This window comes from Asparagus officinalis, chromosome 7, assembly GCF_001876935.1.
Source record: "Asparagus officinalis chromosome 7, Aspof.V1, whole genome shotgun sequence".
Classification (NCBI taxonomy): Eukaryota; Viridiplantae; Streptophyta; class Magnoliopsida; order Asparagales; family Asparagaceae; genus Asparagus; species Asparagus officinalis.
Window position 1 is genome coordinate 1,002,043 of NC_033800.1, and position 12,712 is coordinate 1,014,754.

General features: G+C 39.8%; 2 protein-coding genes across 2 annotated transcripts; one reads left to right on the plus strand and one right to left on the minus strand.

Moving 5' to 3' along the window:
• Nucleotides 27-10,605, plus strand: LOC109848062. The gene is made up of 5 exons (XM_020417372.1): nt 27-734; nt 857-1,105; nt 1,262-1,304; nt 1,715-1,835; nt 10,220-10,605. The coding sequence occupies exons 2-5, from the start codon at nt 1,048-1,050 to the stop codon at nt 10,376-10,378; spliced, it is 381 nt and encodes a 126-aa protein (XP_020272961.1). The 5' UTR covers nt 27-734; nt 857-1,047; the 3' UTR covers nt 10,379-10,605.
• LOC109848061 (sedoheptulose-1,7-bisphosphatase, chloroplastic-like) lies at nt 8,183-11,679 on the minus strand. The gene is made up of 8 exons (XM_020417371.1): nt 11,377-11,679; nt 11,154-11,282; nt 10,845-11,030; nt 10,620-10,701; nt 9,857-10,078; nt 9,670-9,770; nt 9,513-9,584; nt 8,183-8,752 (listed from the first exon to the last, which is right to left on the minus strand). The coding sequence occupies exons 1-8, from the start codon at nt 11,482-11,484 to the stop codon at nt 8,471-8,473; spliced, it is 1,182 nt and encodes a 393-aa protein (XP_020272960.1). The 5' UTR covers nt 11,485-11,679; the 3' UTR covers nt 8,183-8,470.

Genomic DNA, 12,712 nt, shown 5'->3' on the forward strand with positions numbered 1-12,712 from the left:
TCTTCTTCTGAGAATTCCTCGGTTCTTTTTGGTTGCATGGATTTGAAAACAACTAGATCCCAGATAGCGTGACACGGCGGTTCCCTGTGACTTCTTAAAGTGAAACGCACAACCTTGGGCGCTTGCATATACCCGCATGCGTCACATACTTGACGAAATATTTCAAGCATTCTTGATTTCTTTCTCAGCGGAAGCTACTATGGTGACTTTTTAAGGGGGGGGTTATGTTTTGTTATAACCTTGCGTTGTCGTCTCCCTCTTTGTTTCATAGACCTATAATAAGCATCCTTGCGTATATCCTTCCTATTTTGTGGGAGGGTGCAGAGAACTTAAAATATTCTGCTTTTCAAAACTTGTGTTGCAAAACCTACTATCTACTCTGTCGTCGAAAACTGACGTAGTAGTAATGTATATGATCATTTTGCCGTCCCGCCTTCTCTCTTCTTCTCCCCAGTGAATCTTTTACGAATCGCCCGGCAGCATTATATCTGATATCTCGCACATTTTTGGTTTCTTTATTTCAAGAAACTTTCTTTCCTCTTCTTGGTCGCTAATTTAGTATCTTGGTCAAGCTGCATGCACCAACGGGGAACAATCGCAGTCGCTACACACTCGGGGCCAAACCATCCACCATCTGGATTGGTCAAATTTCCTCTGAGGGATGTCAGTTCCCAGTTTATTTCTCGCATCTTTTTTGAGTTTTTCCCCCCACCTTACTTTGTGTTCCATAACAGGTGACATTTCTCTGAGACAATTACTGTCTTATATATATTTGTTGGATGCTGTTTATTATATTTTCCAAGGGATTGATACCTTTGCATCAATCTAAACATCAGATTCGGTTTTGGTCTCTCAGGTTGTCATCATGTACCGAAGCAATACTCTCAAGGAAGGAGTCTTAAACAACCCCACACATATTACAAATTGGCCCCCATCACCTGTTAAGTTTTCAGCAGTGAAGTCATTCAATCATCTTTTTTGCGGCAACAATTTTGTGCTACCACTGCTTGTGTATTATGCAGTTCCACAACTCAAGAGGGATCATTCATGCCAAACAGAATGAAACAACGGCAAAATTCAGCACATCATGTTGCAATAATAAGAGGTATGCCATTGATCACGGTGTCTAATCCAGCACGTAAGCAGGGTTTCACTACTCCATCCTGTGACTATTCTGATGCACAAAGATTAACTCCTGATTGAACTATGAAGCATGTTAATTTCATCCTTCTTTTTTTGATTCTTGACTCAAAATTCACAGGCTCTGATCGTATCTCAGATGAAATAGCAGACCCTGGTGGAAGGTATATATTTTGTTTTCTCCTCAGTCTTGTCTTTTCTTCTCTATCGTCGCATGTAAAAGTGATATATATATATATATATATATATATATATATATATTGGTAACGTCTTGAATGTAAGATTTGTGGTCTTTACAAATTCGGCTATGCTTGTGGGATAAGAGCTGACATTTCTAATGTAGACAATTCGTACTTTACTGTCAGTATGCATGAACTTCATCAGCCTCTTTGTAAAAACATGTCATAAACATCAAAGAGGTTGTAAAATATCTTCTGTCTAGGAAAATATTTTCATTCTACTTTGTTAAAGGAAGATGTTGTACATGGGAATTAAATTGCTTTGCTGTTATATATAGGTATTCTTTTGGTCTGTTACAGTATATTGTTTTGCTTACATTCCTTTAAAATTGCAGGGACATTGTGTTGCAAGAATCTCGAAAACTTATCAATCGAAACCCATCGGAAATTTACTTGAATGATGCCTATCCATGTAGTATGTTGTCCAAGAAGCACAAATTTCTACATATATTAATAGTAAGAATCCTTTTCTCTTTTCTATTTCTGAGAATCAATATTGACATTGTTTTGCTATATCGTTGCCATTGACTAAATGTCAACAGTTTAAGTTCATACATAAATTAGGATTTAAAATGTAAAATATGTTATCGGTTGCTTGCATTTTCTGAAAAATTGAACCAGCATGAAGATGGTATATGTATGTTGTGTCGCGCGCCTTTGCGGAAGCCTTGCACGAACTCACAACGAACCTGTGATCACGAGTAGAAGAAAGCCAAACACTTGCACAAACCAAGCCAATTACGACAAATCAAACCAAACACAAGGATATACGTGGTTCGGCAATTGCCTACGTCCACGGGGAGAGGATGGGAAGATTTCACTATATGGAGGAGAAATACAACGGGTTACAACTCACAAAATCACTCAAATATAACCCTAACCAAAGCTCTCAACTCCCTCACAATATCTCCCTCTCAAAGTGCTCAAAACAATGCTAAATCTCTTCTTTTCTCTCCTTAAGAAACCCTAAAAAAACGTGGTCCTATTTATAATAAAACACAATCCCAAACAAAGGAGGATTCCTCAACAAATAAGGATTCTAAAAACGAGTCTGCCACACCCTGCACCATGGGTGTGGCAGAGGGTGTGGTGCAGGAGTGGTGCAGGACAGATTCTGCCACACCCTGCACCGTGGGTGTGGCAGAGGGTGTGGTGCAGGACAGACTCTACCACACCCATGGCAGACACCACACCAGGGTGTGGTGGAGCCTGTTTTGAGTTATTCTTCACGTTTTTCACAATTCCTTCGCCGTTTTCACAATTCTCCACCTCGGCGAAGTGTTCCCAACACTGAGCCGACACCAACATGAGCACCAATGTGTCGTCTCTCTAAACTCGGCTGCACCAATGCGGTTGCCTACGTACCCCCTCTCCCAAGGGATCAAGCCGCCCGTAGTTCATCCAAATGGCCGCCAACGGCCTCAACAATTACGAATGTGCAACAAGTTTCGACAATGATCAAACTTGTTGCTCGGAACCACCTTAGTGAGCATATCTGCCGGATTATCCTTCGTGTGGACTTTCACAATTTCCACATCGCCATCTTCAAGAACATCCCGAACGAAGTGATAACGAACGTCAATGTGCTTCGTCCTCGCATGAAAAACCTGATTCTTCGCCAAATATATAGCACTCATGCTATCGCAATGAATAGTGACGGATCGCTGCGATATACCAAGTTCTTCCAAAAGTCCTCGAAGCCAAATAGCCTCCTTCACAGCCTCCGTAACTGCCATATACTCTGCCTCCGTCGTAGACAAAGCCACCGTAGACTGTAAGGTGCATCTCCAACACACCGGCGCACGGGTCAAAGTGAACACATACCCCGTAGTAGACCGGCGCTTATCCAAATCCCCGGCATAATACGAATCAACATAACCAATGCATAACTACCCACCTGAACTGTAAAGGGTAGAGTTGGAATTAATTCAAAAATTTTGGGGGGCCCACACTTACAAGTATTGTATTTTGTAAGTTGGGTTTAAAGATAAATACCCAAAGATCTTTGGGTTTATGGATACATAAAATAGTAAATGGGTTTATAGGTAAAGATGGATAATCATTTGGGCCTAGAAATAAAAAACCCTTATTTCTAACTCTTTAAAAAGTCAAAAAAATTTAAATAGAAATATGATGCATGGGTCTAATAGCTAGTAAAGTCAGCAAACATTAAGATCTAAGACGTTCTAAAGCTTGTGCGCATCACGTGGAAACTTTCGGAGGAAAATTCTCATGCTCGCATAGCACAAATCAAAGTGCAAAATTTAGAAATTTTAGGGTATATAAATGCTGCTAAACACAACTGAGGGTTTATAAGTGCAAACTTGGGGGAACTATTTAGAGTATGTAAGTGCTAGTTAGCCTTAATTAAAGATCGATATATATAGCTGCGACGAAACAAACAACTGCAACTGTAAATGTAATTTTCTGAACAATATTATATCACCTTAGCAACTCTATCTGTGACTGTGGTTGGGAAGAGATAAGCAATCCCCATGATGTTGATGAGCCTGCCAAAGAAAATGAAGAAGACAGGGACAGATGCGCCATGGACACAAGCTCCCAGCGAGCCAATGGCCATGAGGAGATAATCCCATGAGTCAGCAAAGCTGAAGAGCTTCAAGAATGGGACTTTTTGAACCTTTCTGCTTTCTTCTTCATACCTTGCTTCGTTTTTCTTGTGTCGTTGGTCCTCACGTAGGCTGCTCATTCTCTTCTTGTGTTGAAATTAAGATTGATCAGGATGAGAGCCTTAAAGGAGTGTAGTATGTGTTGAAGAGTGTGAGCTACTTATACCAGCACAAAGGCATGAATTGTAAAAGAGAGAAAATTTTCTTTTCTTTTTTCCTTTTTTTGTTCTTTTTTTTGCGCTGTTGACAATGGACGCAGAGAAGTCTGCTTTTTCAATCACAGCTGCCTGTTAATAGGTGAGAGGGTCAGTTTGACAACTCTCTCCAAAATTATTATTTTTAACCGTGCATTCTGGACAGGTGGAGGTGTCGATTTTGAACTGGTTTACGACAAAAAATTGTCCTGACAAGATTAATTTTAAGTCTTGGTCCAGCTATTTATCAAAGTCAAACTAGGGTTAAGAAGAGTTAAAACTGTTTTTTTTCCTCTAAACCAGCTCGATCAATTTGGAGTCGCTCGACGACAAGGCCTACGAGAAACTATATAGCGTCAAGAACCAATGCAAAACAAAGAGGCATGTTTGAAACTTAGTGTAACGATATGAGTATTTTTCTCTCCTTAATGCATCAACTATCCAGTAAACAGAATTTGCTGGACAATAATATTTTCATATCCAACCCAAATCTAATACTTGTGATGTATCTGGGATTCATTCCTTTTGTTTACTCGAGACGAAACATGATCATCCGTGAAATTAAAAAAACCGGCTATGATTGATGAAGGAGCTGAATCATATATTAAGTTTCTGTACTGAAGTACAGGTGAGGTGACTAGTTAGGTGTGGAGTATTAATTTCAGGATTAATGAAGAGCGAAGAAATGATGGACGGCTTCTATATTCAACTGCATGCGCACAGTCACAGCAGACTAGCTAGCGAACAAATGCAGCTTTTAATTTTCAGGTGAAGTACCATGGATTTTCTAGCGTTTGGCATGAAAATTTGAGAGCTTGTAGGTTCTGCAGGCGGCATCAGTTAATGTCTGAAATAGGAGTTAGGGTTGGACCCCTTATATTGTGCCCTTGTCAATGTTGTCATCAGAGGTGGTTGTTAATAAATAAATAGCTTGACAATTATGTGTTTGGTTATTCTTTACAACAATAGCTTGATAATTATCTAGAGGTGGGTGTTGATCAATAAATAATAGCTTGATAATTGTATGTTTGATTTTTCTCTTTATGTTGTCATCAGAGGTGGTTGTTAATCAATAAATAGCTTGATAATTATGTGTTTGATTATTCTTTATAACAATAGAAAGCTTGTAAAATCTTTAGCTCGATCCTGTTGGTACTTTATATGCTAAATTTCTCATATGTACCCTAATTTTTACATATATATATTTAGTTACTAATAATAAATTTCATCAATATTTTAGAAACCAATATAAACTTCAGAGGGGTAAAAAAAATACCTGCAAATATCAACCATGCAGACAGCATGCTCACGCTTGCACCGGCAGTGGATGCGCTGCTCCCGCGCATCCGCAACACATCACATCAAATATCTTCTCCACTTTGTAAAGCAATTAAACACATTTGGCGTTTCTTTTATTTTTCCCATTTACCTCCCAAATTTGTACAATATAAAATATAAAATGCATTTTAAATCTCTATCAGGCAAGAGATTAGGAATTTCTTGCTTTAACGTAACATCCCCAATACGTAATAAAAGTTTGCCTAAAAGGGGGAAAAGGAAAGAATTTGGATACTCTCCGCTACAAAAATGTAGGGGAGAGACCACTACTTTTAATCTCAACTGTTAATTATTTAGTAGCCGGTTATGGTACATTCAAAATCTAATAGTCACCATATATACCTCTGTATATTGCACTCATTCCTAATTTGCACTAAAAAATCACAATCACCGATTAAATAATTAATGGTTGTGATTATGTAGTAGTCTCTCCATTACTTTGTTGGTAGTAGAGAGGATTTGAATCCAAAAACAAAGTAAGAACAATCCATCAAAGAAGATAGTACATGATTACAATGGCACGTGGAGCCACGTATAGTGAAGTGTGGGCAAATTTGCTACCACTGAAATTATCTTATTTTTGAAAGTGAACCTAAATATTGTCTTAATTTTGGCCCTGGTTTTAGTTGTTCTTGAAACATATCCTTAAGATTGCTCCCACAGTTAGCTATCAACATCATTATCTCATGGGGTCCTGACTCCGTCATTGACCGCAAAATATGACCGAACAAACAAAAGGAAAACACTATTGACACACCCCTAACCACACCTTGGGACACACCTCCTCTTCCAGCTACAATGAAGGGGCTCACTTTAGATTTTTTAAAAAATCTAAAATGGGCCCCGTGCACTGTAGCTGAGAGAATAGGTGTGCCCCAAGGTGTGGCTGGGAGTGTGCCTGTAGTGCCACTCCAAACAAAAACTCAACACAAAAGCTAATATCTATGAACATATTAGTCCTGCACTACAAAAAAAAGAAGAGTTAGGGGCAATTATTTTCGTCACTTTTAATTCAATTAGAGGCAAAATAAATGGAATTATACTCCAGTACTTTTAGTGATAATACTCCACTTTACGGCTCCGCATGTTGAATGCCCTTTTATGGGTAGAAACCTAGACTCGTGAGCTGTCAATTTTTAAAAATTTTGCTTTCAATTCGTAGCCTGTTGGATTTGTACATGAGTTGCTCTTGTACCATGTTAAAATTTCTAGCAAATTATATCAAAACTTTAAAATTGTGATAAGAATTGAGAGTAATAGAGAGTAATGCTTTTATATTTTAACAATAGGAACAATGTTTAAACATAGAGAAATTAATGAATGGTTACCTATTAACAATAATTGGACAGAGAGAAATTAAATGATGGTTACCTATTAATTAACAATAATTAGTTGTGGTGAGAACTGTAGAAGAGCAATGGCAATGGGCTCTACCTACGGATAACACAATTTAATGCAGCATGTGGGAGAGATAGGAAAAATATTGGACTTCAAGCACTTTAATAGATCTCACTGTAGTTACCTTATATAACATAAAATAACGAGATAGTGACTGGGAAATAAATTAAGACATGACATTCTTTGTCTGATTGTGTAAAAAAGGTTATGGTGTGATAGAGGGCCATAATTTAATACTATAACACGTGTGTAGTTTGTCACCTGAAACCTGAATTGACATCGAGATATTATCTTTTTTAAAAAGCTGCTTTAGTTCATGGCAAGGAAAATTAAACCTGAGTTACTTTTGTCGCGCGCCTTTGCGGAAGCCTTGCACGAACTCACAACGAACCTGTGATCACGAGTAGAAGAAAGCCAAACACTTGCACAAACCAAGCCAATTACGACAAATCAAACCAAACACAAGGATATACGTGGTTCGGCAATTGCCTACGTCCACGGGGAGAGGATGGGGAGATTTCACTATATGGAGGAGAAATACAACGGGTTACAACTCACAAAATCACTCAAATATAACCCTAACCAAAGCTCTCAACTCCCTCACAATATCTCCCTCTCAAAGTGCTCAAAACAATGCTAAATCTCTTCTTTTCTCTCCTTAAGAAACCCTAAAAAACGTGGTCCTATTTATAATAAAACACAATCCCAAACAAAGGAGGATTCCTCAACAAATAAGGATTCTAAAAACGAGTCTGCCACACCCTGCACCATGGGTGTGGCAGAGGGTGTGGTGCAGGAGTGGTGCAGGACAGATTCTGCCACACCCTGCACCGTGGGTGTGGCAGAGGGGGTGGTGCAGGACAGACTCTACCACACCCATGGCAGACACCACACCAGGGTGTGGTGGAGCCTGTTTTGAGTTATTCTTCACGTTTTTCACAATTCCTTCGCCGTTTTCACATGTTGCTCAGATAAAACAGCACCAAGAGACATCAACAATCTGTTATGTCCTTATCCATGACTCAAGCAATCAGAGTCATTTTGAAACAATTCACCAACCATATCTATTATGTCCTTATCTACTTGAAATTAGTCAATTTGCCCTCAAATGGTATAGCTCTCATGATGCCTTGCGGTGAGTCAAGTTTAATTGTAACATAACAGGTCTCAATGTACGGTTCGGTTTGAAAATAAGAAAAGCAATTCACTGAGATCATCTACACAAGGTTTAATGCCGCCTTCATCATCATCATCTTCTTCTTCTTCTTCTTCTTTTTCATGATGAACATGGTAGCTAAAGAACAAACTTCCATGCTCTTACTGCCAAAGAAATCTGAAGATACATATAGTAGAAATTGCACAACAAAGAAGAGAATGACTCGAACAGAGAGAACTAGATAGATGACACCTCTCGCCTCGTTGGTTCAAATTTTAGATAGAATTAAACACATTTGAAATCAAAGACGAATGTTTTGCACTATATTATGATGCCAGATTGAAAGCTTGATGCTGGTGAGAGGCTCAGTTTTTCTCAGGCGGCAGCACCAACAGGTGCGCCAGCCTTAAGTCTTGAGGATCCATACAAAGTCTCCTCAAATCTGATGATTTCGTTCTTGGACCCGTAAGCGACCTGAGTCCTCTCATCAAGGCCACTTATTACCTTGTCTAGTACCGATTGTTTGCCATCGCTGCTGTACCCTCCAGCCTTTTCAATTAGGAATCCCAGGGGAGCCACTTCAAATAACAGTCTAAGTTTAGCTTTAGTACTTGGGGATGTTACGTTGGTAAATATTCCCTTTTCTTTTACTATGATCTGTGAGCAAAAATCCATTTAGACATCGTCAGTCAGGTAGGATATTAAAATTCTTTACCAGGGGCGGACCTGAAATTTCATCTTGAAGGGACCAAGGATCCAATATACATAAATTGTTTCTTTTTTTTTATAGTAAAAAAAAACTTTTTTCAATATTAGTCCTTTAATATTTTGAAATTGGTCCCTCAAATCATTGAAATTGGCACTAGATCCCCCAATTATCATGATTAATTTGAAGCCACTCATGAGAATTAGGGGGGCTTAATCGCAATTGCAATGTTTTTAAGTGACAAATTTTTTTAAAAAAAAAGCTTAAGAATTTGGAGGAACATAATAGCAATTTAAATGATTGAGGGACTAATTTCAAAATATCAAAGATAAGGTTTAAGGGACTAATATGTACAACCCCCAAGATAAAATACACAAATTTCAAAGAAATTAGGAGAAACCTTATATGTGGCTCCGCCACTAGACTTTGCATTCTTCTATCCTGATTCATATTGCCCTTAGGTGAGCAAATTGAGTTGCCGTTGTTAAGGACTTTGTTTTATGACAATCTTGTTACTTGACGAGGAACGGTTAGAAAGAGGATTTTTTTTTTTGCACAAAAATGTAATATTCATAGGAAGAATTTGTATTTTACTTAATGATGACTAAAGAAATGGATGTTCACCTCACGTAAAATTAAACGAAACGAATAATATTAGGTGCTGAAAAATAGGGGTAGAGTCTGTCAGGGTTTGTCAGGAATGCTATTTACCTGGTTGACATCAGGCACCATTCCTCCAGTGTAACGCAATGTGTATTTCTCTTTCACATAGTAGTTGATCAGCTAAAGAGATACACGTCCATTAGATTGATGTGGTAAGGTAATAAATAATTTTGACTTGTAAAGAACAGAAAGCTCCAATCAGTACCTTGTCATAGTCAGGGTTATCGAAAGTAGCCCTTAGATTTCCCGGAGAGAACATCTTTCCTTCACCAATGGATGTTGTGTCTTTGACATGTTGCCACTTGCCTAGAGCATCGATCAAGATTATGATGGTTTCTACTACCATTGCGCATGGTTGAATATTTAATTAATAGTATAGATTGGAATAGAACCTTCATCCAGTAGAAGGAATTCGTGAGTTCCTGGAATGTCTTTAAGAGCGAGAACATAAGTTGTCCGAGGTCCATATATTCCCATTGCAGCAGCAACCTGGTCCCTTCCGGTCACACCAGTCAGTTTATCACCAGGCCAAACTCCAAAAATGGTACCCACCGTGAAATTTGTGTCGACGATACTAGAACCATCAAGGGGATCAAAGGCCACACTGAATCCGCCTACGTTTCAGTATATAACACATTCAATGAATCATTCTCACTTTCAATTGTCTATGACCTGGGCTAAAGATTCTACATCTAGCACAAAGAAACTATTAAGTTGATGATGGACTAGTTCATAACAATCTTGATTTGCAACAGATAATGCTGCAGTTAGCTTTATCTTGGATTTCCCATGTTCGAAGGGAAAGAAGAACAGAGACCACACCGAAAGAACTGAAGGGATATTGTAAAAACGGTGTAATTATCCTTGAATATGCAACAGTATCAAAAGATGCCGGTACGATTGCTTATACGTAACAACAAACCAAAAAGCGTGATCCCTCCTTAATTCTAGAGAATACAGTCGTAAGGAAAAGACGGGACTCGTCATTTAATTAAACTATTGGTTTCAAGAGGACTGCTACTACCTTAATACCCTGCCAGCTCCAAGATTAGCAGTGAAGGGCAAGGAAATTGCAGGTCCTTAATTATTTGTTATTATTAGTTATCTTACTGTTTCAATTAGAAAAAAAAACTATCAGTATATCAGTCAATTTACCTTCCACTGGTCCGCCCATGTCTTGTAGCTCAGGGACTTCCTCAGAGCATGCATACTTGCAGAAGTGGGAGTACTGCAATGCCTGAAGAGTGATGATCGAAGCAATAGTTCAGTCAGCAAGTTGCAAGTTACAGTACAAAAATTAGTTTGCAATGAACGATATATTACTGGGTGAATAAGATACATCTCGAAGTATCAAACTCAGCAGTGGACTGGAAATAGAACCTCGAAAAGGAGCTTGTCAGCAAGCATATCCACTGCAAGCTGTTCATCGCCGAAGGAGTTGACACACGCTGTTCCTCCGCATGATGCTGTCCTGACCTTGAAGGAGATGGTTCTCAGGGCTTCCCCCATGCACACTAGCAACCTTATGAGGTTCTTGTCAGGGGTTGCCTTCGTCAAGAACTCCTCCTACAGTGCCCAATCTCACCAAATCAGTTAGTTAGTAACCGAAAGTTCTTAGTTCTCTCATTAACTCTTGTCTATTAATTTCTATATATCTCGATCCAGTGCGAATTAACATATAAGATTTACCAGGCTATCCCCAATCTCACACTTGGTGGTTCCTGATGAGTATCCTGCTGCCCTGGAACTCCTTGGCAAGGTCCTTGGACGACTCGCCGCCCTCAATGACTGGCCAAAGATCGAGCTCGGTTTCGGGCACTGCAGTTCTAGCAAGCTTAGAGCAATATGCTTTATTTTTTTTTGACACATGATGCGAGTGATCTAGATACGGAGGTTTTTACGTTTGACTTACCCCATTTCTAAGTGATTTCGATGATGATGAAGGAACATAAGGCGGCGCAGCAGAGCGCGGGCGATGCAACAGATTGCGGGGAGCGTAGCTCGCTACTCCGCTCTCCATATTTTCGCCGGGGAAAGGGGAAAGCGCGTACGGGGCGCGCGATTAGTTCAAAGTTGTGACGAGGAAGAGCGAGTTGTGGCCTTGTGAGCAGGGAAGGCAGCACCACCGAGAATTAGCAAGGCAAGCCAGGATAAGCAGTGTGTGGAGGAGCTGACATGCGTCATTCTGTACGATAGAGTTTGAGCTAAGGTGAGGTGAGGCTGATCCTTCGTCGGATTGTGTGGCTCCGGAGTGCAGTTATACTGTGGGACCCACCCGGCACCCTTCGTATTTTCAGACGGCTACTAGAAATTAGTAAACCTTTTTTTTTACGGTGTGAGGTGCCCGCTCCAAGGCAAGTTGCGAGCAATTGTTGGCAGAAGCAATGAAACAGGGTGACCGTAATCGAATGTGGATATTATTATTTATATATCTTGAAAATAATTACTAAATTCGATCCGGTCTGGGTCGAATTTGACAAAAAAACTTAGAAAACTTCACGGGACTTGAAGTCCCGTGAAGCTTAAGCTCCCATAAGCAAGTTAATTATGAGCTTAAACTTCAGTCCCGCGAAGTTTTCTAAGTTTTTTTCGTCAAATTCGATCCAGTTTCAGCTAACTGGTTAAAACTGTGTTGAATTTGATAATTATTTTCGAAATAGGTTGTTTTTAATTTGTAGTTAGCTCGAGACCATTACAATGTACTACGCCCTTAATAAATGGAAGTTGACATGTACGTTTTTCGCGCGCTACCCTTCTTCTAATAATATGCTGATTCCAAGTAGCGGCTGACAATCAGTGGGAAGGTCATTCGGCCCCAAGCTTAGTTTGGGCTCCTACAAAATAGCCCTTTGTGCAGATAACAACAATTGAGCCCAGTAGATGAACTAGGCCTTGAAGGACAAGTGACAGCCCAATTTTCAACCGGGGCGGTCTAGTTTCGTATATACGACACTTCACCGAGCTTGGCACGAGGGGGGGGTGAGGCTGGTCAAATCTCTGGACCGTGGCTCGAAATTTGTTATCCGAAAGATCAAAGAAAAGTCGGTGAAGCACGCGCGCAGGCACATGGCAGATCATGCTCGTATCGCGGCGCCGCGTGCACAGAGAACGTGGTTCTCGAATTTGACACGTGCATGTGTCCCTCAGCTCAGATTGCGAAAACGCCATATAAAAACGCGCTCGATCGGCGAAGAAGGTAATTCGAAAGCTATATATCACGCGATGGAAGCGAACAAAGAGAGGAGAGA